Below are 24178 nucleotides of genomic sequence, written 5' to 3' on the forward strand. Positions count from 1 at the left end.
ACATACAGAGCAATCAGAAAATAAAAGATAAAACCAAGTTCTCATCTGTCAAGAATCATCCTAAATGTACATGGATTTAATTCATCAATCAAAAGGCAGATTGGTTGGGGCTTCCCTGGTGGTGCACTGGTTGAAAATTCACCTGCCAGTGCAATGGACGCGGTTTCAATCCCTGCTCCAGGAAGATCCCACATGCCTCAGAGCAACTAGGCCCATGCACCACAACTGTGGGGCAGGTGCTTTAGAGCCCATGGACCTCAGTAAGAGAAGCCGCTGCAATGAGAAGCACAGCTCAACAGAGAGAAACTAGAGAAAGCTTGCACGGAGCAAATAAGACTCAGCACACTCAAAAATAAGTAAGCGTGAGTGAAAGTCGCTCAGGTCGTGTCCGACTCTGTGACCCCATGGACTATACAGTCCATGGAAATCTCCAGGCCAGAATACTGGAGTGGGTAGCCTGTCCGTCCTCCAGGGGATCTTCCCAACCCAGGGATCGAACCCAGGTCTCCCACTTCACAGGCGGGTTCTGTACCAGCTGAGCCACCAGGGAAGCCCAGGAAGACTGGAGTGAGTAGCCTCTCCCTTCTCCACAGGATCTTCCCCACCCAGGAATGCAACCAGGGTCTCCTGCATTGCCGGCAGATTCTTTACCAACTGAGCTATGAGAGAAGTCCTCATACCTCATACCTCCACAAAGAGTAGCCCCTGCTCTCCAAAACTAGAGAAATCTTGGGTGCAGCAAATAAGACTCAGCACAGTCAAAAATAAATAAATAAATCTTAAAAAAAAAAAAAGTGGTTGGATGGATTAAAAAGCAAGACCTCCCCGCCCCCAAAAGAGATGTATTAAAAACGAGATCCAGCTGTCTACTCCCTCCAGTAAACTCACTTCAGCTTTAAAGATAAACGTAGACTCAAAATGAAAGGATGGAAGATGATGTCCAAAGCAAATGGTAGCTAAAAGAAATTGAGTGTAGCTATGTTCATATCTGACAAAATAGACTCCAAACTCCAAACCAAAAAAGGTATCAAGAGACAAAGATGGACATATAAAAACAATAAATCTATCATAGACAGTATAATCAGTGAATTGGCCTTAGCAATATCTTTGGGTATATATCCTCAGGCAAGGAAAACAAAAGCAAAAATAAATGGGACCTCATCAAACTAAAAAGTTTTTGCACAGTGAAGGAAACTATCTATAAAATACAAAGACAACCTGCCAACTGGGAAAAGATGTTTGCAAACCACATAACCATAAGGGGTTAGTATCCAAAATATATATAGAATTCATACAACTCAATAACAACAAAAAAATCTAATTAAAAAATTAGCAGAGGAGCCAAATAGACATTTTTCCAAAGAAGACATACCGGTGGCCAACAGGCACATGAAAAGATGTTCAACATTGCTGATTGTTGCTGCTGCTGCTGCTGCTAAGTTGCTTCAATCATGTCCGACTCTGTGCGACCCCATAGACGGCAGCCCACCAGGCTCCCCCGTCCCTGGGATTCTCCAGGCAAGAACACTGGAGTGGGTTGCCATTTCCTTCTCCAATGCATGAAAGTGAAAAGTGAAAGTGAAGTCGTGTCTGATTCTTCTGCAACCCCATGGACTGCAGCCCACCAGGCTCCTCGGTCCATGGGATTTTCCAGGCAAGAGTACTGGAGTGGGGTAAGGTGGGGTGCCATTGCCTTCTCTGACCTAAGTGCCTATCAATGGATAAATGGATAAAGAAGGTATTTTGTATATTTACAATAGAATACTACTCAGTCATAAAGATGAAATTTTGCCATTTGTGGCAACATGGATGGGTGGATCGTGAGGGTATCATGCTAAGTAAAATAAGTCAGGTGGGGAAAAACAAATATGATTTCATTCATATATGGGATACAAAAAAACCCAAACAAAAACCAAAAAATAAATGAACAAAATAAATGAAATGAGTAAAATGGATCAACTGTATGGTGATAAATGGAAACTAAATGTTTGGTGGTGAGTATGCTGTAGTGTAAACAGAAGTAGAAATGTAATGTACACATGAGGCTTACATAATGTTAAAAACCAACATTACCTCAAAAATAATTTTTTAAAAATGTCTTTGCAGATTTAGGGTAATGAATAACTTTATTTTAATTCATTTGAAGTCAAAGGAAATATCTTGTATGTATCCAGAAAAGTTTGTGTCATAGAAGATGGTGAGAGTATCAATATTTAATTTTTTTTTGTAAAAGTATAATACAGATACCATACCTGCTGTGCTGCTAAGTGCAGTACATGACATTCAGCAATTAATACTTAAGTATTTTTGTTAATTAGATATTAGTGTTGGACGTACACGTCTTCCCTATTATTTCAGAGCTGAGAAAACCAAATTTAGGGATCCAGTGTTCAAGGGCAGCTCTCTTTGACCTCAAAGCTCATGATATTTCTACTCTTTCAGACTTATTTTACTTACTGTAATTTACAGATTGCAGGTTCTTCCAAAGGAGTACAGAATTCTATGGATATTCCTGAGATGTCAGTCAGACACCAAAAGGAAGTCCCAGAAAAAGGCAGGTGGAGTCCACAGATGGTCTCAACTTGGGCTCCTACAGGCATTTGTTGGAGCGATGGAGCGTCTCAGGAGGCCTGCTTGATACCTGACGCAGAGCAGAGCTTGGAAAGCTTACAACCTCTGGAAGAGGACATGGCTTTAAATGAAGTCCTACGGAAATTAAAACTTGCTAACAAAGAACAGGAAACTCGGATCCAAGACCTAGAGCATCGTAACACGTATTTAGAGAAGAAGGTTGAAGAACTACAGATGAATACGACTAAACAGCACGCGTTTGTGGACATCATCAATAAGCTAAAGGAGAAGGTCGAAGAGTTAATTGAAGAAAAGTACAGAATAAAGCTAGAGAAGAATGATACAGAGAAGACACTGCAGAGTTTGCATGAGATTTTAGTTACCACCCAAAACCACCTTCAGGAATGCAGGAGTGAAAAGGAAACCTTACAGTTAGAGTTTAAGAAACTCAAGGGCAATTATGCTAGCCTAGAGGAAAGGTACATGACTCAGTGCATGGAGATGGACAGCGCCTTGAGCAAGAAAGAAGAAGAGATAGAAAGACTGCAGCAACTCAAAGGAGAACTGGAAAAGGCCACCAGTGCCGCTCTGGATTTGTTGAAAAGGGAGAGAGAGACCAGAGAGCAAGAGGTCCTGTCTTTACGGGAGGAATTTCAGAAACGTGAAAGGAAACACCTGGATGAAAGAGAGAATCTGAAATCTAAACTCGAGAAATTGGTCGCTCAGGTTCAGAAGGTGCAATTCCTATCCGACAGTGAAAAGGCTAAGAATGCAGAACTCCAGCAGCAGATCGACGAGGTAAAAAATGAAAACACAAAACATCAGCAGCAGGTTGCAAGGAGTGAGGAGCAAAATTGTGTCCCTAAATGTGAGATAGCTCGACTCAAGGAGATCTTAGAGGGTGTAACAGAGTCAGATGTGGCCAAGGTATTAATCACAAATTCCGAATCTCTAAGGCAGAATTTCAGGAGTTTCTAATAGTCTGCTGAGGCGTATTTGGGCGTGGCCCATACCCTAATTTGTCGGCGGAGAGAATTAACAACCAAAAAGAGAGAAATGATGGAGAAGGTGCCACAGGTTTGGACGAGTTTCTTTGGGTCTCAGATACTCACATTAAAGAACAGCCATTCCTGGCCTCTTGCAATTGTATTGGTAGAGTTGCAAATGAATGTGGGAATTTTGTGGGTACCTAGGAGCCTGGTATGGAGAAGGCAATGGCACCCCACTCCAGTACTCTTGCCTGGAAAATCCCATGGACGGAGGAGCCTGAAGGGCTGCAGTCCATGGGGTCGCCGAGGGTCGGACACGACTGAGCGACTTCACTTTCACTTTTCGCTTTCATGCATTGGAGAAGGAAATGGCAACCCACTCCAGTGTTCTTGCCTGCAGAATCCCAGGGACGGGGGAGCCTGGTGGGCTGCCGTCTATGGATGGGGTCGCACAGAGTCGGACACGACTGAAGCGACTTAGCACACGTGCAGGCACTCGTACATGACCAATCATCCGAAGCTTCCTCGAGAAAAGATTTTCTGAGTGAGAATCTCAGTCTTTTCATGCCATGTCTGCCTATTCAACAGTAAAACTAAATAATACAGCTGCATATTTGGTTTACAAGGCAAAACCTACATCATATCACACAGTAATCTTGTAAAGTTATTAACATTTTTACTGAGATGGCACATCCACGAGTTTCAGGTGTGCAGCATAAAGATTCAATATCTGTATGTATTGCAAAATGATCATTCGTTAAGAACAACATGAGAGCCTCGTATCAATGTGTTTGGAGAACCTGTATTTTGTATTTGCAGTTCAGATGGCTTTTTTTGGCAGACAACTGGAAGCCTGTCTTGGTAGTGATAATCCTCACAAGCCAGAGCATATCTGCTCTATTCCAGTTTTGTAGGCCTGCCTTAAAATATCTGTAGTGCAATCTTATTAACTCTATTAGAAGGCTAATCTGAGTCAGAAAATGTATACGTTTATTTTTATATTTGTCATAATAACTTAAACTGAACTGATCTGTTGCTCAAAGATGTCCTTAGAAGACTTACTCTTGTGAATATCTAATCCGTATTAAGTATTGTTTGCAAGACAGGATCCTATTATTTTTAATGGCTCTTAGAAAAATACTGTTCTCATGGGACTGGAAATTCTCTCTGTCATCTTTTCTCCAGAAAGAAGAAAGGATTATCTAAGCCAGTGTGATTCTCAAACGTTAGCATTCATCAGCCTCAGCTATGAAACTGCAGATTGCAGGGACCACCCCAGAGTCTGATTCAGCAGGTGTGAGGTGGGGCCTGGGGATTTGCATCTCCAGGAAGATCTTAGGGACTCACTGATGCTCCTGGCCCCAAGGTCATGCTTTGATAAGTACTGACCTAAGCAGGTCGGGAAGATCCCCTGGAGAAGGGAACAGCAACCCACTCCACTATTCTTGTCTGAAGAGTCCCATGGACAGAGGAGCCTGGCGGGCTACAGTCCATGGGGTCAAGAAGAGTTGAAACACAGCTGAGCAACTAACACTTTCATTTTCACTTTTAGCCTAAGCAAAGATGACCTTCAGTTTGGCTGTTAACCAAAGCATGACAAATTTTGAATTAGTAAACACTGCGTAAATCAGTGTTACTGTGCAGTAGTTTATCCACTATACAATGTTTTTCTTGAGCTTTCTTTTTTTAAAGGCAGCTTTTGCACCATCTTGACTAATCCGTTTTTTTTTTTTTTTTTTACTTCTAGTTTTGCTTTTCATTAATCTTTAGGTCCATTTTCTCAATGTGTGTTCTGGGAGCATCTTTGATGTCAAAGCATTTTCATGGTAATATGAAGACACCATTGCCTTTTTCACTCTCATTCTTTCCCAGGTGTACAGTGGAGTTTTCCCGTGAAGCCATGTGGCATGTGACAGGGTAATTGCTTTCATGATTGATGGAATATGGAAAGCACAGTGGAGAGTCCTGCTGTCTTCTATTAAGCCAGCATTAACAATATTTGCAGAAAGTGTAAACATTCCCACTTTTCACTAATTTTTCATTTTGACAAATGTGGTAATTTTGTATTAAATTGTCGCTTATACTGACATAATACATTTATTGTTTAAATGAATTAGTAAATAAATATTTTTGAATGTTCTCAGTTGTAATTTCTAATACAATGAATATTGATAAATATAAAATAGATTCTAACACAATAAATATAAATGTAGATATTGTATTTTTAATACAATAAATATTGATTGTTATTTAAATGAATTTGTAAATCAATATTTTTTATGTTCACACTGTGATTTCTGATGCAATAAATATTGACAGATACAGCCTAACAAACAAAAGCTTTGGGATATCCTCAATAATTTTTAAGACTGTGAAAGCATCCTGAAAATCAAAAAGTTTGAGAACCACTGCTTTGAGTTTTTAAGAGTGGTATTCAGCATTTTACCTAAAAAGTAATCCAGATTCTGTGTCTTTATTGTGACAAGTCTGAATTGTGTATATGTAGGATACAAAGATGACACATTCTAATTTGTTCCCGAATCACTCACCTTGTGAAGAAGGGAGCGCAAACCCCCCAGACATGAAAAGAACTTCACAGCCGACGTCCAGAATTCTCAGTCTTCTGGCTCTGATGGTAGAACTTCTCCCACATCAGGTAATTATACAAAAATCATATTTTTATTAAGAAATATCAAGGTTGGACAATCAAGTTATGAAAGAAAAATAATGGAAGGAATGATACAGATGGATAGGGAAGCCTGGCATGCTGTAGTCCATGGGGTTGCAAAGAGTTGGACATGACTGAGCGACTGAACTGACTGATACAGATGCTTAAACCAACCAATCAGCCCTTCCTTCTTCCCACTGCTTCATCCTGTCTTTTTTCATCACCTAATTCCCACAAATCAACAGTAAGATAATGTAGTAGGACTGAAAAAAATAAGAACTTCAGGCAAAGCCTGTCCCTCAGTGCTTTCCACGTGTTAGGAAAACTCCCTCTGAGCAGTAGTCTTGGGCTCCAGCCCGGCTGCTCCTAGTGATGAGTTCACATGGCTGGGCTGTTTACCCAGTCTGATCTGAAGTGCAGCTCTGGGGCAGGGTGGGCAGTGTGGAGCTGTGTCCATGGGAAGAATGAAAAATGAAGTTAGTGTCCAGTGAGTTCCAGACATGGCCTCTCCACCTCTTGGCTGTGTGACCTGGCCAAGGAAATTTTCCTTTCTCAGCCTTAGCTGCAGTGGTGTCGCTGCTGCCCTGGGAAGTGACAGACCCTACGTTTGAAGGGCATGATGCTCGGAACAGCTCCTCAAATTATTGAACTCTCTTTCTTCCTCTTCCCTCTGATTATTGTATGTTTCTTTGAGCTTAAGTGCACTCCTCTGAGCCAAAATTTGGCAACGTGGGTTTGCTGTGTTCCTGATCTGACACAGGAACACACTACACACTACACTACTATTTTCTTTCAGCTAAAATTTGTTGAACGCCAGCATTTATTGAAGGCTGGAAACCAAGCTAAGTAATTTTAGCAGAGACCCCAAATTGACGGCCCAAAGACTGTGCCCGCCTGAAGTTTTGTCTTCATAAGGTTTGAATTTGAAAGTGTCGCCAGCGCTTCTTGCTGCAGCCTTTCCATCACCCCCGGCCCTTCAGACATCTGCTTTCTCACCATATTTGCTTGATTTTCTCTTCTCTCAGCGGATGCTGCTGTTCTTTCTCAGTCTTATTTGCTGGCTGCTTCTTCTCTCCCAGACCCCTCAGTGAGCCATCCATCAACCCTCTACTTAGTAGATCTCATTCCAGGCCAAACAAATACCTGTTTGCTCAAGGCTTCAAGATCAGAGACTCCATATGTGATATGCCCTCTGCTAATACAGGGTAAGCCTCTAATAGGCACTGGACAAATATTTGCTGGCTGCCCACCCTGTCCTTGGAGGCATTTAAATTGACTCTGCTTTTCATGGATTATCTCATTCAACTCTTACACCATTAAAAAAAATATTATCAGGCTTTTTTTTTTTTTTTTAAACATGGAAAAACAAACAGGCCTAGAATAGTTGAGTTTCTTGTTCAAAGTCTCACATAAGTTAAGTGGCAGAATGAGTTTCCATTCCGTTTCAGAGCTGCAGTAGACGCTTTCCACTGTGCTCAGTCGATCAGTTGTGTCTGACTCTACGACCCCATGGACTGTAGCCCACCAGGCTCCTCTGCCCATGGGATTTCCCAGGCAAGAATACTGGAGTGGGTCACCATTTCTTTCCCCAGGGGATCTTCCCAGCATAAAGATTGAACCCATATCTCCTGCATTGGCAGGCAGATTCTTTACCACTGAGCCACAAGGGAAGCTCTAAGTGGCAGAACTCAGATCCAAACCCAGGTAGTCTGACTCTAATGCGTGCACTTTTGACCCTTAGGTTACAAGGGTCTTCACTGTACAAGTACAGTGTACAAGTATCTTCATTCTGGGGGCCACTGAAATGTCTAGAGTTTCAATATTATTAAAGATGTCTCATTGTTCTGGTGTCAGGTATAACAATTAGTCTAAAATTTGGATTTGTAAACTGACTAGGCTAACAGGAGATGTATCTATGAATGTGTAGTCATTATAGTTACTATCAATGTGTATTAACTTCTAGCAATTATCCTAATTTGTCCCACTTACAATTTATATGCAAATGTGAATCTAAATGAATTATTTCCACATTAACCTGTTATTAGATGTCTTATGATGAGTAACTGAAGAATTGAGTTCAATATTTTTCTTCCTTCTTTTGTTTGGCCTCTTCTTTTGCATGGAACGTTTAATTTGTATTCTACCCTTCATTCTTTTAATTTTATTGAAAACTTTTTAAGAAAGCTTCTCAAAACATTACCCTTAGGACATCATCAATCCTGATGCTGAACATTTCAAAGAGAATGAGAAAGTTAGTGATATGCCACAAAAATTGAAGAGTTTTCATCTTAAAAAGAAAATTTTAGATAAAGAGGTATGTATTCTTCATTCTAAAAATTATATCATTTTTAGTGAAAAAAGAAGTAAAAAAAAAAAGCTAGTGTAAAAGTATAAAGAGGCTCCTAAAAACTTTGGATTTTTTAAAATAATTATTTCAGGGGACAAGATTAGCTTTACTTTGACTCTAAGGAGGCCTTTTGTTCAACACTTGACTTGTTTTATAACCTAAGTATGTCTTAGAAAATCCCATTCATCTACCCAAAAACTGGTATGAGTATCTGTTCACTTTTAATGGTACCACTGATTCCTGAAGATAAGTATATTTTGACATTCCTATAGGGCTTCCTTGATAGCTCACCTGGTAGAGAATCCGCCTGCCATGCAGGAGACCCCTGTTCCATTCCTGGGTCCGGAAGATTCCCTGGAGAAGGGATAGGCTACTATTCCAGTATTCATGGGCTTTCCTGGGCTCAGACAGTAAATAATCCACCTACAATGTGGGAGACTTGGGTTTGATCCCTGGATTAGGAAGATCCCCTGGAGGAGGACACTGCAACCCCCTTGAGTATTCTTGTCTAGAGCATCCCATGGACAGAGGAGCCTGGGGGTCTCAGAGTCAGACACTACTGAGCAGCTAAGCACAGGACATAGTTATTACAAACTTTATCACTTGGAATAGTGGATACATTGGAAACAGATTTTATTTCTCAAGTGAGACAAGTAAGGGAAGGCCCTTGGGACTTCTTCAGTCAGTCTCTCGGCTAGTGGTGCAGAGGTGGAGAGAGAACTAGGAGAGCCAGGTAAATGTTGTTGTTCAGGTGTGCAGTCGTGTTCGACTCTTTTCAACCCCATGGACAGCACGCCAGGCTTCCCTGTTCAAACTTGAGTCCATCGCGTCAGTGATGCCATCCAACTATTTCATCCTCTGTCATCCCCTTCTCCTCCCGCCTTCGATCTTTCCCAGCATCAGGGTCTTTTTAATGAGTCAGCTCTTTGCATCAGGTGGCCAAAGTATTGGAGCTTCAGCTTCAGCATCAGTTCCTCCAGTGAATATTCAGGATTGATTTCCTTTAGGATTGACTGGTTTGATCTCTTTGCAGTCCAAGGGACTCCCAAGAGTCTTCTCCAGCACCATAGTTCAAAAACATCAATTCTTCAGCGCTCAGCCTTCTTTATGGCTTCCCTTGTAGCTCAGTCAGTAAAGGATTTGCCTGACGTGCAGGAGACCCAGGTTCAATCCCTGGGTTGGGAAGATCCCCTGGAGAAGGAAATGACAACCCACTCCAATATCCTTGCCTGGAAAATCCCATGGACAGAAGAGCCTAGTGGGCTGCAGTTCATGGGGTCTCAAACAGTTGGGCACGACTGAGCGACTAACACTTCTAGCCTTCTTTATGATCCAATTCTCACATCCATACATGAATGCTAGAAAAACTGTAGCTTTGACTAGATGAAACTTTGTTGGCAAAATAATGTCTCTGCTTTTTAATATGCTGTCTAGGTTGGTCATAGTTTTTCTTCTCGAGGAGCAAGTGTCTTTCAATTTCATGGCTGCAGTCATCATCTGCAGTGATTTTGGAGTCCAAGAAAATAAAGTCTGTCACTGTTTCCATTGTTTCCCCATCTATTTGTCATGAAGTGATGGGGCCTGATGCCATGATCTTCGTTTTGTGAATGTTGAGTTTTAAGCCAGCTTTTTCACTCTCCTCTTTCACCTTCATCAAGAGGCTCTTTAGTTCCTCTTTGCTTTCTGCCATAAGGGTGGTGTCATCTGCATATCTGAGGTTATTGATATTTCTCCTGGTAATCTTGATTCCAGCTTGTGCTTCATCCAGCCCAGCATTTTGCTTGATGTACTCTGTATATAAGTTAAATAAGCAGGCTTACAGTATACAGCCTTGACGTACTCCTTTCCCTATTTGAAACCAGTCCATTGTTCCATGTCTGTTTCTAACTGTTGCTTTTTGACCTGCATACAGGTTTTGGAGGAGACAGGTAAGGTGCTCTGGTGTTCTGATCTCTTTAAGAATTGCTTGTCGTGATCCATACAGTCAAAGGCTTTAGCGTAGTCAATGGAGCAGAAGTAGATGCTTTTTTGGAATTCTCTTTCTTTTTCTATGATCCAACTGATGTTGGCAATTTGATCTCTGGTTCCTCTGCCTTTTCTAAATCAATCTCTGACCATAGTTCTTCAGGCACTCTGGCTATCAGATCTAATCCCTTGAATCTATTTCTCACTTCCACTGTATAATCGTAAGGGATTTGATTTAGGTCATACCTGAGAGTCCCTTGGACTGCAAGGAGATCCAACCAGTCCATTCTAAAGGAAATCAGTCCTGGGTGTTCTTTGGAAGGAATGATGCTAAAGCTGAAACTCCAGTACTTTGGCCACCTCATGTGAAGAGTTGACTCATTGGAAAAGACTCTGATGCTGGGAGGGATTGGGGGCAGGAGGAGAAGGGGACACAGAGGATGAAATGGCTAAATAGCATCACCGACTCAATGGACGTGAGTTTGAGTGAACTCCGGGAGCTGGTGATGGACAGGGAGGCCTAGAGTGCTGCAATTCATTGGGTCGCAAAGAGTCAGACACGACTGAGCGACTGAACTGAACTGAGCTGAATGATCTAGTGGTTTTCTCTACTTTCTTCAATTTAAATCTGAATATTGGCAATAAAGAGTTCATGATCTGAGCCACAGTCAGCTCCCGGTCTTGTTTTTGCTGACTAAATAGAGCTTCTCCATCTTGGCTGCAAAAAATATAATCAATCTGGTTTTGGTTTTGACCATCTGGTGATGTCCATGTGTAGAGTCTTCTCTTGTGTTGTTGGAAGGGGGTGTTTGCTGTGACCAGTGTGTTCTCTTGGCAAAACTCTGATAGCCTTTGCCCTACTTCATTTTGTACTCTAAGGCCAAAGTTGCCTATTATTCCAGGTATCTTTTGACTTCCTACTTTTGCATTCCAGTCTACTGTAATGACGGAGAAGGCAATGGCACCCCACTCCAGTACTCTTGCCTGGAAAATGACATGGACGGAGTAGCCTGGTGGGCTGCAGTCCATGGGGTCGCTAAGAGTCGGACACGACTGAGCAACTTCACTTTCACTTTTCACTTTCATGCATTGGAGAAGGAAATGGCAACCCACTCCACTGTTCTTGCCTGGAGAATCCCAGGGACGGGGGAGCCTGGTGGGCTGCCGTCTATGGATGGGGTCGCACAGAGTCGGACGCTACTGAAGTGACTTAGCATCAGCAGCAGCCACTGTAATGAAAAGGACATCTTTTTTTTGGTGTTAGTTCTAGAAGGTCTTCTCGTTCTTCATAGAACTGTTCAGCTGCTTTGGCAATAGTGGTTGGGGCATAGATTTAGATTACTGTGATACTGAATGGTTTGCCTTGGAAATGAACAGAGATCATAGTCATTTTTGAGATTGCACCCAAGTACTGCATTTTGGACTCTTTTGTTGACTATGAGGCCTATTCCATTTTTTCTAGGGGAGTCTTGCCCACAGTAGTAGATATAATGGTCCTCTGAGTTAAATTCACCCATTCTGGTCCATTTTAGTTCACTGATTCCTGGAATGTCAATGTTCACTCTTGCCATCTCCTGTTTGACCACTTCCAATTTGCCTTGATTCATGGACCTAACATTCCAGGTTCCTATGCAATACTGTTCGTTACAGCATTGGGCTTTGCTTTTACCACCAGACACATCCATAGCTGGGTCTTGTTTCCTCTTTGACTCAGCTTCTCCATTCCTTCTGGAGCTGTTTCTCTGCTCTTCTCCAATGGCATATTGGGCACTTATCGACCTGGGAAGTTCATCTTTCAGGGTCATATCTTTTTGTCTTTTCATACTATTCCTCGGTTTCTCAAGGCAAGAATGCTGAAGTGGTTTGCCATTCCCTTCTCCAGTGGACCACATTTTGTCAGAACTCTCCACCATGACCCGTCTGTCTTGGGTGGCCCTACATGGCATGGCTCATTGCTTCATTGAGTTAGTTGAGGTTGTGATCCATGTGATCAGTTTGGTTAGTTTTCCATGGTTGTGGTTTTCAGTTTGTCTGCCCTCTGATGGATGAGGATAAGAGGCTTGTGGAAGCTTCCTGATGGGAGGGACTGGCTGTGGGGAAATTGGGTCTTGCTCTCATGCGAAGAGTTGACTCATTGGAAAAGACTCTGATGCTGGGAGGGATTGGGGGCAGGAAGAGAAGGGGACGACAGAGGATGAGATGGCTGGATGGCATCACTGACTCGATGGATGTGAGTCTGAGTGAACTCCAGTAGTTGGTGATGGACAGGGAGGCCTGGCGTGCTGCAATTCATGGGGTCGCAAAGAGTCGGACACGACTGAGCGACTGATCTGATCTGATCTGATCTGGTGGGCAGGGCCATGCTCAGTAAATCTTTAGTCCAATTTTCTGCTGATGGGTGGGGCTGTGTTCCTTCACTGTAGTTTGGCCTGAGGCCAAACCATGATAGGGGTAATGGCTGTAATGGGGACCTCCTTCCAAAGGACTTATGCCAGCATGCTGTGACTCTCAGTTGGGAAAATGATAATAAGACTCAAACAGGAGCCATTTTTAATCTGAGAGGAAAACAGAAGTGACCAGTTTACCTGGCTGAACAGTAAATCTGGGATTCAATTTCAATACTGTACTAGCAGGAAATGACTTCTCTGAACTGTGAGGTGGATAGGAAATTTGTTGCAAGTGCTCTGGAGAACCTATCTTCTGGCTAACCTATAGAGAAAAGGACCAAGGAATAAACAGGCATGCAGAAAAACTACTGGTCTCCACTTCTTAAAGCAACCTTCTAAAAGAAGCCTAGTTGAGGGTTCAAAAGGGATGTTGTGCTTAGCTGCTCAGTCGTGTCTGACTCTTTGCCACCCCATGGACTGTAGCACGCAAGGTTCCTCTGTCCATGGGGATTCTCCAGGCAAGAATAGTGGGGTGGGTTGCCATGCCCAAACCAGAGGTCGAACCCAGGTTTCCCACATTGCAACCAGATTCTTTACCATCTGAGCCACCAGGGAAGCCCAAGAGGGATGTTTCAGAAATACAATTTCAGATATTTATGTTCTCTTGGTAAATTTCTGTGTCATTACTGTAATATTGGCAGACAAAATAATGTGATGTCTGTCATTTGATTGAGTGAAGGGAGTTGCAGGGAGGAGGAAGTGCTTGGGGTATTAATGATACAAGATTGATCATTAACTGTCAATAATTGGAGCTGAGTAATAGTTATATGGGGCTTCATTAGTTTTTTCTCTTTTTTCGAAATTGTTCATAATAAAAAATTCTGTACAGCATACTTTATCACTGATATTTGGAGGAGTTAGAAATATTGAATATTAAAGATCTATTATTATTATATGGAACATATAAGAAATGATACTGAATTGTATCTAGAAAAAGTTGGCTAATTTTTTCTTTAAAGCAGAGTCTTAATAGCCTGGCTGTAAAAGCAATTGGGTATTAGAATAAGCTCTGCGGAGCTCCCAAGCCCTCCCTCATGTTTGGTGACTTACAGGACTCACAGGACTCAGCACACAGTCATTCTCCCAGTTATGAGGTATTATTACTGCGAGAGGATTCAGAACAAAACCAGCAAAGGGGAAAAGCACATGGAGCAAAGTCCAGAGGAAACCAGGTGCCCTTCCCTTCCCTGGCAGTGAGCTGTGCAGCCCATGTGAAGAGTTCCCAGGGAAGCTCACTGGAGACTGAGTGTCCAGGGTTTCTATCTGAGGCTGGTCGCGTAGGCACGCACCCTCTGCCTGCCACGTACCAAAACCCCAGACTCTCCCAGTGGAAGGAGGCGTTCAGCATAAACCACATCCTCTGTGCAAATAGGTTAGACGCAGTGAGCCTTCATACCGGGAAATGATGGAGACTCTCCCACGATCCAGGTTCCTAGAAGCCAGTCAGGGGGCACCTTGGCGAGCAGGCCTTTCTGGGGGCAGCAGTCTCAGGCATGTTGTGTGAACTCTACTACACAGGAGCTCGAAATACAAGACACCTTTGAGACAGGGGTTGGGCTGTTCATGGTTTGGTGATTTTATTAGAAATGTTACTGAATGTAGTCTTATTTCCTGTCTCTGAAATAGAAAATGCCTTTTTCCTTAGCTACTGAAACATAAAGACAAAATCGCAGCTTTCAGACAGTTACTTGCTAATGAAAAATCATGTCAACATCAGGTTCCTGGGGTGAGTTAAACATTCACCGTGTCCTGTTTCTCTAATACAAAAATGCAACTTTAGATCTTACATTGAAAGCTTTCTGTTATTGAAGCCACTGGAGAGCTCTCTGATGGCTTAACTGATAGCATATTCATTGTCAAATGTTCCAAGGAAAGTGAACATATTGGAAGTGGACACAAACATGTTTCATGGCAGGTTACAGAATTTGACTCCAAGGAAGCCAAGAATGTCAGAGACGTGCCTGTTGTACTGGGAGCCAAACTGAACCAGCCCCACAACCTAAACGAGGAGCTTGATTTTTTGGTAAGAAACACCTTTCGTTGCTTTGCTAGCCTTTTTATTCACAACACTGTCTTAATAACGAGTTGTGGAAATGATCTGCCTTCAAAAACTTTGCTCCTTGAAATGGTCACACGCTGGCATAGTAGCAGTATTATTCACCCCCACAAATATAGAACTGAAGTTGGCACTCTCAGGTTTTGAAATTTTAAATATTGTCCCACATGATTTCTGTTTAGAAAATTTTTTTTTCTTTCAAAATGCAGAAATTTTCAAGTATGTGCAAGTTTTTAATAGTGAATGAAGAACATTTATATTGTGGCACATACGACCACCATTCTTAGAGCAGTAGGTGTTTACAGCAATCGAGATTAAGGGGGTGCCAGGGAAATGGCACACGTCCTTTGGATGGCACCCAGAGCCATCACAGGGGAGTGGTGATTGTGGGAGGGGTGGAGCTAATGGCGGTAATCATTTTGCAATATATCAGTGTATCAAATCAACACGCTGTACACCTGAAACTTACACAACGGTTGCATCAGTTATGTATCGATAAAGCTGGAAAAAAGAAGATAAAAGCAGCTAAAAGAGGAAAAATCTGTGGGAAGAAAATTAAAATATCTTGGTATCTAGAAAGTTACAATCCATTTGGATCCCACTATATAGTGAAAAAGAGGTTAATTAACTTAATTGGTTTTTTAACGTTTATTTATTTCTGGCTGTGCTGGGTCTTCATTGCTGCGCAGGCTTTTCTCTAGTCGTGGCGAGCCGGGGCTCCTCTCCAGTTGCGGTGCTTAGGCTTCTCTTGTTGCAGAGCGCGGGCTGCACGGGCTCTAGGCATGCACGGCTTCAGTAGTTGCGACTCATGGGCTTAGTTGCTCCGCGGCGCGTGGGATCTTCCCGGACCAGGGATCGAACCCGTGTCTCCTGCGCTGGCGGGTGGATTCTTAGCACTAAGCCACTAGGGAAGCCCCCATAATTTCTTTTTTCATCTTTAGAGAAGTCTATCGTATTTCTAAATTGTTAAAGGTCAGCATCCTGTACTAAATTCATTGCATAGGAGAAAGGGAAAAGCCCGATGCTGTGAGGGCTTATAGTTTTCTTCCTTTCTACTTCATTAATTTTCTTCATTATATAGGTAATTATTGACTTCCTTGAAAGGGTAAGCAAGGCTAGTCAGTATGGAGATATTGATGGAAAGTTACATCAAACGGAAGCCCTGCCTCCAAGGAATCTAGAAAAGGTGAGATATATAGATAGCTGTTTGCAAGGACTAAAGGGAACCTTTTTAAAAAGAGGAGGATCCCGTGACATCCAGGTGGGAGAAGCGCAGAGGAGAGCCCACGGGCTGGCAGGGGGCAGATGAAAGGGGGGCAGGCCCTGTCAGCAGCTTCTGAGCTTCAGGCACAAAAGAGGTTTGGAATGGACCGCGGTCTCCCCTGGGGTGGGAAGCTGAAGTGAGAAAACGCTCACAAATGGCAGCATCTCAGACACACTATGTTGCCTCTTACATGTGCTGCAGACTTTGTTGTACAAACTATATTTCAGAGGAACCGAATAACTCATGAGGGAGAGCTCTTCGCTGGAGAATGTGAGCTGTTAAAAGCAGAAGAGGGACTTCCCTGAGGGTGCAGTGGTTAAGACCTCGCCTTCCAAGGAGGGCGGTGCCAGTTGGATCCCTGGTTGGGGGCTAAGATCCCACTTGCCTCTCGGGCAAAAAAATAAAAAAACAGAAAACAGAAGCAGTATTATAACAAATTCAACTGAGACTAAAAATGGTCCACATTAAAAAAAAGCAGAAGACACACCTATAGAAAATTACATCTTGCATCCCTGAATAAAATAAGGCATCTAGGCACTTAGAATGGCTGCTAAAACCTGTAAGTTCAAGACTTACAAGAAACTTTTAATGACCCACAGCAGAGCCCTCTTGTCCAGCTTAACCGCACAAAAGGTGAGGTGTGCCCTTGACTGCTTGAGGCATGGAACGGGCACTGTCCGTGGTGTCTCACCTGAACCCACCTGAAAGCAAGCTTCTAGACCACACAACTCCTGAGAGGGTAAGAAGCACATCAAGCTGACCGTGATAAAAATTCCAAACGTGAGAAATGCTAGTCCCTAAAGGACTGGCACACGGAAAGGGAGGGAGAGGAAAGGAAGAGCTGCTCTCGACACAGAGGTTCAAGGTGATGGCGTTCAGTCGCTAAGTTGTGTCCCACTCTTTGCGGCCCCGTGGACGGCAGCACGCCAGGCTTCCCTGTCCTCCACTGTCTCCCGGACTCTGCTCAGATTCATGTCCGTTGAGTCAGTGGTGCTAACAATCTTAGCCTCTGCCACCCTCTTCTCTCTACTTCTAGCCATGTCCTTTAAAAAGCGTTTTAAATTCTCTTCACCTTGGGTTTATCTGTTAAACTGAGGTAATATCTGTACTCCCTGCTTTAAATAACATGTGCAGTCAGAGGAATGGGACCCCGATTTGATATTGTCCCCATTAATATATCTATGTAAAGAGAAAGAGCAAGAAAGCTTGTTCTGCCATTGTTTCCTGTAGGGCAGACTTGTAAACATATGTAAATAAATATGTTTAAATAAACATTAGAACATCAATGGCCACTCTTAACATTGTTATTTAAAGGGAACATTTCTGTCCTTTTTCTTCTATAATTGCTTTGAAAATTAAGGTAACTGTGGGGGAACTTGTGAATACTCTTTCTTGGTAATTTATCCTAGATATCATTTTTAGAAATACAAACTTTAAATTGTTAATGCAAGAATACAATATTTAAATTGTTAATGTTAATTTTTTGCAAATAAAAATTGGACCCCCCCCAAAAATTTAAAAACCCCCCCAAAAAAATTGGACCATAAGTCAGAATGTGACACACGTTGAGCTGGACCTTTCAAAAACTCTCATTTATACACGTGAGAATATTGATGAAACCTGAAAATGTGTCATCAAGCAGCACATCAGTGCTTCAGAGACAATCAAATATCCACTGGTTATATATGGAAAGAAGATAGTCTATCCATTGGTTATGAATGGAAAGAAAAGACTTGGGACTAATAAGTACTTGTATTTACTAGTAAGTGTCTAGTTGTTTGCAAAGCTATTTCATTGTATTAAAATGTAGAAAAGCTGAAACACCTTTTAAATTTCTGTTCATGTGTTCTAACTGCAGTCTAACTAACAGCCTCTCTCAATTCACCTATGGTACAAATCAGTGTAAGGGAATATTGAAATAAAGTATAGCTCACTGTTCTCATTGTTCTTAACATCAATACATGATTTTCATGGCAGTTTCCAAGTTATCATTTTTGCTGATGTTGCTCCATAGATTGCAAAATTGGAAAATCTTCTAGAGACAAAAGAAGACCACTGCAACAGACTCACTGAAGAAAATGACAAGTATCAAAGACATTTAGGCAACTTAATAAATAAGGTACAGATTTTCTTATGCACATATATTTTTTAAACTATGTCAAATATTAAAACATTAGAATTTGGATGCAAAAAAGGGATCTGAAGGATGACGTAACACATTTGTCTCAATTCCATTCACTTCATCATGACTTTGTGTTATTTTCCTTTTAGCTAAAAGCTAGCAAAGAACTGTATGTGTGCATATAGCCTTCTGTTGTCAGCAATTTCTTAGTCTTAGCCTCACCGATTCACTTGGAGGGTCCTTCTAAATCTCGCCAACATAGTGTTCTGGTTTACCTTTTAAAACCTCATTGTGGACTCTGACCCTGGGTTGACACATACACTACTTGTATGGATCACAGTTGTTTCACTACAGTTGTCCTTTTTTTGATACTTTTTCTGCATGGTGAACAGGCACATTTCAGTTCTATTTGTATCCATATTCCTGATTTCAAAATACAAGGAAGATGTTCTGCCAGTTGTAAAACCTTCATTCACAGGAGTCATATAATTGAACTTCAACTTGTGCAGATTCTTGAAAAGCAAAAAAATGAACAAAACTAAGTAAATATCTTAGAATCGATCACAGAATAATTGTTTCAGCTAATGTTTCCCAAGGTTACATCTTATGAGGAAATAATCAAATGTGCTGACCAAAGACTTGTGATATCCCACTCCCAGATTGCACAGTAAGTTCAAAAAACTTTATTTTTAATTTTGTAAACATTTGCTGGTATGTCACTTTCTGACTTGCTGAGTTCATCTTTTAGACTCCTACAAAGAGGGAAATGTGCCATTTTGTAAGTAAAGAAGACCATTCTTCAATAATGTGTTTATTCTATTTAATGTCTGGATTACTTGAACACCCAGAGTTTCCTCTTCCTTCTCAGAACTCCCTTTGATGTGGGGGTGGGTGGGTGGGGAGCGAGGTTAAGGAATTAGTGAGAAACATCCAAGAATTTTAGAAGATTATCACCACAGTGTTCGAGTAAAATAACCTTGGTATCCTTAGAATTTATCCATATACGGTTTTGAATGCACCCCAAATGAAACGTATCATGTACCAAACAGATTTTCTCATTTATTGAGATTCAGAGTGAAATATTCCAAAATTAGCGTTTTAAATTCTGCAAAGTTTTTCCACTTATTTATTCTCTTTATTTCTTACATGCTCTTTCCTCCACCCTTCTCCCAATTTCATTTGTACAGCGCTTGCTGTCATTAGAGCTTAAGCAAAAGGTCTAATCTTACACCCCCTAAAATAGGAGCTTTGTATAGTGCTAACTCACTACAAGATAACTGAAATAAATTGTAGATAAAACACACACACAAAACAAAAAGCAAAGTCATCAATACAGAGAACCTGCTGGTGGTTACCCGAGGGGAAGGGAGTGGTGAGCGGGGGAGACGGGTGAAGGGGGTGGGTTGTGTGGCGACGGATGGTGACTGGACTTCCGTGGTAATGCTCTGTAGTAGTGCATGCTGCTGCTGCTGCTGCTAAGTCGCTTCAGTCGTGTCCGACTCTGTGCGACCCCAGAGACGGCAGCCCACCAGGCTCCCCCGTCCCTGGGATTCTCCAGGCAAGAACACTGCAGTGGGTTGCCATTTCCTTTTCCAATGCATGAAAGTGAAAAGGGTAAGTGAAGTCTCTCAGTCGTGCCCAACTCTTAGCAACCCAGGGACTGGAGCCTACCAGGCTCCTCCGTCCTTGGGATTCTCCAGGCAAGAGTACTGGAGTGGGGTGCCATTGCCTTCTCCGGTATTAGTGCATACAGAGGTCAAATTATAATGCCGTACACCTGAGATTTATATAATAATATATACCAATTTTACCTCACTAAAAAATAAAGAATGGAGAAGGAAATGGCAACCCACTCCAGTATTCTTGCCTGGGAAATCCCATGGACAGAGGAACCTGGCGGGTTACAGTCCATGGTGTTGCCAAAGAGCTGGAGACCACTTAGTGACTAAACAACAGACAAGACCAGAGAAGAAGTCACTGAGAAGTTGCTGTAATTCAAATATACAGATCCCTTTGAACAGAACAAAAGCTTTCACATCATTTAAACACAGAGGAAAAAAAATTGGAATTTATGGTTTAAGATTGTGTACTTGTTTACATTGAATTTCAAATCAAAGGACTTAAAAAAAATTTTTTTTTCCATAAGGGCTGCAACACAAACATATAAATATTTCCGTTTTTAAATAAAACAATTATCTTTGATGTGTAAAAAAAATAAAGAAGACAATATAAATATAAAATAGTACATTCAATAATATAAAGATAAAATAAAGACAAATATATAAGGAGGTGTACTTATTTCAGAAATCTTAAGATTCAATATTGTTAAGACTTATTTCTCCCCAAGCTGATCTAGATTTTATTTTTATCTTTTAAATATGTTTTATTGAAATATAGTTGGTTTTCAATGTTCTGTTAATTTCTGCTGGGCAACAAAGTGATTCAGTTATACATATATATGCATATATATATATGTATATGTATATACATATATATATACACACACACACATTCTTTGGAAAGGATGCTGAAATTGTTGGCCATCCATTTGCAAACAAACAAAAAAAACAAAAACACTTTGATTTATACCTTGTATCACATGCAGAAGTAACTCAAAATGGATACTAGACCTAAATGAAAGAGCTAAAGTGTAAAACATTCTCAAAATATAGGAAAAAGTTTCTGATGTTGGGTTGATGTTGTGTTAGGCAGTGATTTAAATATGATACCAAAAACATGATTCATAAAAGAAAATTTTGATAATCGTACTTCATCAAAATTAAAAAACGTTGGCTCTTCCATGGACATCATTAAGAGAATGAAAAGACTAACATGAAAGAATATGTACAAGTCATATATCTGCTAAAGAACTTGTAATCAGAATACATAACAGACTCTAAAAACCCAAGAATAAGGAAGCAACCCCATAAAAATGGGCAAAGATTTGAACAGACACTTCACCAAGAAGATGGATACATGGATGACAAGTAAGTACATTAAATGATAGTCAACGTCATTAATAAGCAAATTAAACCCCAGTGAAGACCACTACACACCTATAAGTGTGCCTAAAAGACTGACCATACCAGGTATTGGCAGGACATGGAGCAACTGAAATGCTCATAGCCTCCTGGTGGAAATGTAAAATGGAGCAACCTCTTAAAAAACAATTTGGTGCCTTCTTTAAAAGTTAAATATACCCAATGTATGATTCAGCCAACCCACTCCTGTGTATGGATCCAAGAAGAAAGAACACATGTGTTAACACAAAAGAGAATTTCAAGGTACCCACTTCAGTATTCTTGTCTGGAAAATCTCATGGACTGAGGAGCCTTGTGGGCTGCAGTCCATGGGGTTGCAAACAGTCGGGCATGACTGAGCTACTAACAGTTACTTACTTACTTACTTATTTGTAATAGCCCCAACCTAGGAACAACCTAAATGTCCCTCAAGTGGTGAGATGACAGACAAATTGTGACATGGCCACACAGTGGAATTCTATACAACAATAAAAAAAAGAATGACCTCTGGGTAGGTGCAACAGTGTGGATGAATTGCAAAATAATTAGGCTGAGTGTAAGATTTCATTACACAAAATTCTAGATGGTGCAAAACTATAGTGAAAGAAAGCAGATGAGTGGTCATCCAGGATGTGGGGGCAAAGAGGGCTGGGAAGGAGGGATCACTCTCCTTCTTCACCACTGGAACCTTTAAAGGGAAAAATTAATTAAATAATTTGAGTTGCTAGGAAAGAATTCCAAGTTCCCATATAGCTGTCTTCCCAGGTGGCTCAGTGGTAAAGAATCTGCCAGCCAAACAGGAGATGCAGGAGACACAGTTTTGACCCCTGGGTTGGGAAAATGTGGAGGAGAGAATGGCAACCACTTCCAGTATTCTTGCCTGTAAAATCCCATGGACAGAGGAGCCTGACGGGCTACAGTCCATGGTCCCGAAGAGTTGGACACAACTGAACTCCTGAATAGACACAAGATGGGTGGATGATGTATAGAAAGCTAGACCATCATTAAATTTATCTACTCAAATCCTCCAGCGAAGTTAGCTTAGAAAAGTCCATTTTAATCATAAACTTCAGTTGTTTCTTCTTTCAGTTTAGAAGAGAGAAATAAACAGTTGGAAGATTTAATTAGAAGGTCCAGAGAGAGAGTCAGAAAACCAAGGTAAGTTGTTTCTTTTTCTAAATGATAATGTCTTTAACTTTAGAATATATGCATAATAATGTTAAACATTTTTAAAAAACACCTTTTTCCTTGTCTTAATTTGAGACAAACAAGATAAACTATGTAAAAGTGCTTGGTATCTTGCCTAGCGTGAAATAGTTGCTTCATGTCTTTTTGTAGGACCTGAATTGCAAAGCAAGGTTCACTGCCCTCAGGGAACTTATGATCATTTCTAAGAAAAATACTATGCAGATTATGAACTAAGATTTAGTTTACAATAAAACAGCTTACCCAGATCTTATGATCAGATTTTCTTCCACTGGTATGAAATCTTATAATCTGTTATGTTATTAATAGAAGACTCTCAGCTCTCAGTATTCGACGCTACAAAGGTGTATGCCCAAACCCTAAGGGGTTGATTAGAACCATCGTAGGACGTTGAAATGGAACTCTTTCTGGTCCAGTTCCTAAGATGCTCATTCGACGTTCACCAGTTCTCTGTCTTAACCCTCCTCCACCCCCACCCCACTTGCTTCTGTTTTCTTTGACGTTATGCTCTCTCTGTTTACTGCAGACCGAGAAGTCATCCGAAGCCCCTGACCGTGGTAGGTCATGCTGATTGACGATCATTATAAAGAATGCGATGTTTCCATGTCATTGTCAAATTACACAAGATTAAATAAGAGTTCCTAAAGTTATATTTCAGTAATGTTCAGCACAGCTTACCCCTCTGCCCCACATAAGGGCCTCTGGGCTGTGATTATAGCTGGTCCCGCAATTGGAAGCCCCTCCCTTAATTGTATTAGTCCCCTTGATGTCCCAACAGTTTGAAACAAAAATGTTGATTCAAATATAGTATTAGTATTATCTGTGGAGTTTATCTGTAGGTTTTCCTTGCACCCGTTTTTTTGTATGTAATCAAGAACACACTGTTTATGGAATAGGAGTTCTGTATGTGATCAAGAATTCACATGTAATCAAGAGTTAGCTCTTCTGTTCCCAAATGTCTGTCCTGCAAACTTATTTTTTTCCTTTCATTTTTAGATGCCAGTTATTTTAGAAGGAAATAGAAATGATTTAGATTAAACAGAACTGAAGATTAACAGTTAATCATTTTTGTCAGCCTCTCCAGGAGCAGAGTCATTACTGAGTACTGTACCCAGATCGATCCACACAAATGATACATTAAAATCTGTATAAGTAGTGAAACTTTACAATCCAAAAGTATGTGATTATTTTTCTTCTAGTTTCTTCCTGTGAACAATCAAACATATTCTAATATAAAATAAACAAGTGGATACAGTGTCTTCTTTTCTGAATACCTGCCAAGTTTCATTCCTACAGCACAACAGTCTTGTATTATTGTTGTTTAGACGTTAGGTCACATCTGACTCTTTGCAACTCCATGGACTGCAGCCTGCCAGGCTCCTCTGACCGTGAAATTCTCCCAGCAAGAATACTGGAGTGGCTTGCCATTTCCTTCTCCAGGGGACCTTCCTGACCCAGAGATCAAACCCACGTTTCCTGTATTGGTAGGTGGATTCTTTACCACTGAATCTTTACCAGGAAAG

General features: G+C 41.2%; 1 protein-coding gene across 14 annotated transcripts in view; it reads left to right on the plus strand.

The window, feature by feature from the left end:
- Nucleotides 1-24178, plus strand: part of CAGE1 (cancer antigen 1) — a 39242-nt gene that overhangs the window by 13271 nt on the left and 1793 nt on the right. Inside the window, exons 3-14 of one of the 14 annotated variants that reach the window (XR_011563512.1) lie at nt 2470-3369; nt 6067-6216; nt 8435-8542; nt 14040-14159; nt 14633-14713; nt 14903-15010; nt 16125-16229; nt 18322-18426; nt 19011-19096; nt 22539-22607; nt 23182-23212; nt 23981-24139. Coding sequence is in view for 9 of the 14 variants with exons in the window: in XM_070778437.1 (XP_070634538.1) it covers nt 2470-3369; nt 6067-6216; nt 8435-8542; nt 14040-14159; nt 14633-14713; nt 14903-15010; nt 16125-16229; nt 18322-18426; nt 19011-19096; nt 22539-22607; nt 23182-23212; nt 23652-23693 (1905 nt within the window). In the remaining 5 variants the exon portion in view is untranslated. Of the gene's footprint in view, nt 1-2469; nt 3370-6066; nt 6217-8434; nt 8543-14039; nt 14160-14632; nt 14714-14902; nt 15011-16124; nt 16230-18321; nt 18427-19010; nt 19097-22538; nt 22608-23181; nt 23213-23651; nt 23950-23980; nt 24140-24178 lie in introns of those variants that run through there. The other 13 variants (XR_011563514.1, XR_011563513.1, XR_011563515.1 and 10 more) reach the window with 13 other exon arrangements.

Source organism: Bos indicus, chromosome 23 (assembly GCF_029378745.1).
Source record: "Bos indicus isolate NIAB-ARS_2022 breed Sahiwal x Tharparkar chromosome 23, NIAB-ARS_B.indTharparkar_mat_pri_1.0, whole genome shotgun sequence".
NCBI lineage: Eukaryota > Metazoa > Chordata > Mammalia > Artiodactyla > Bovidae > Bos > Bos indicus.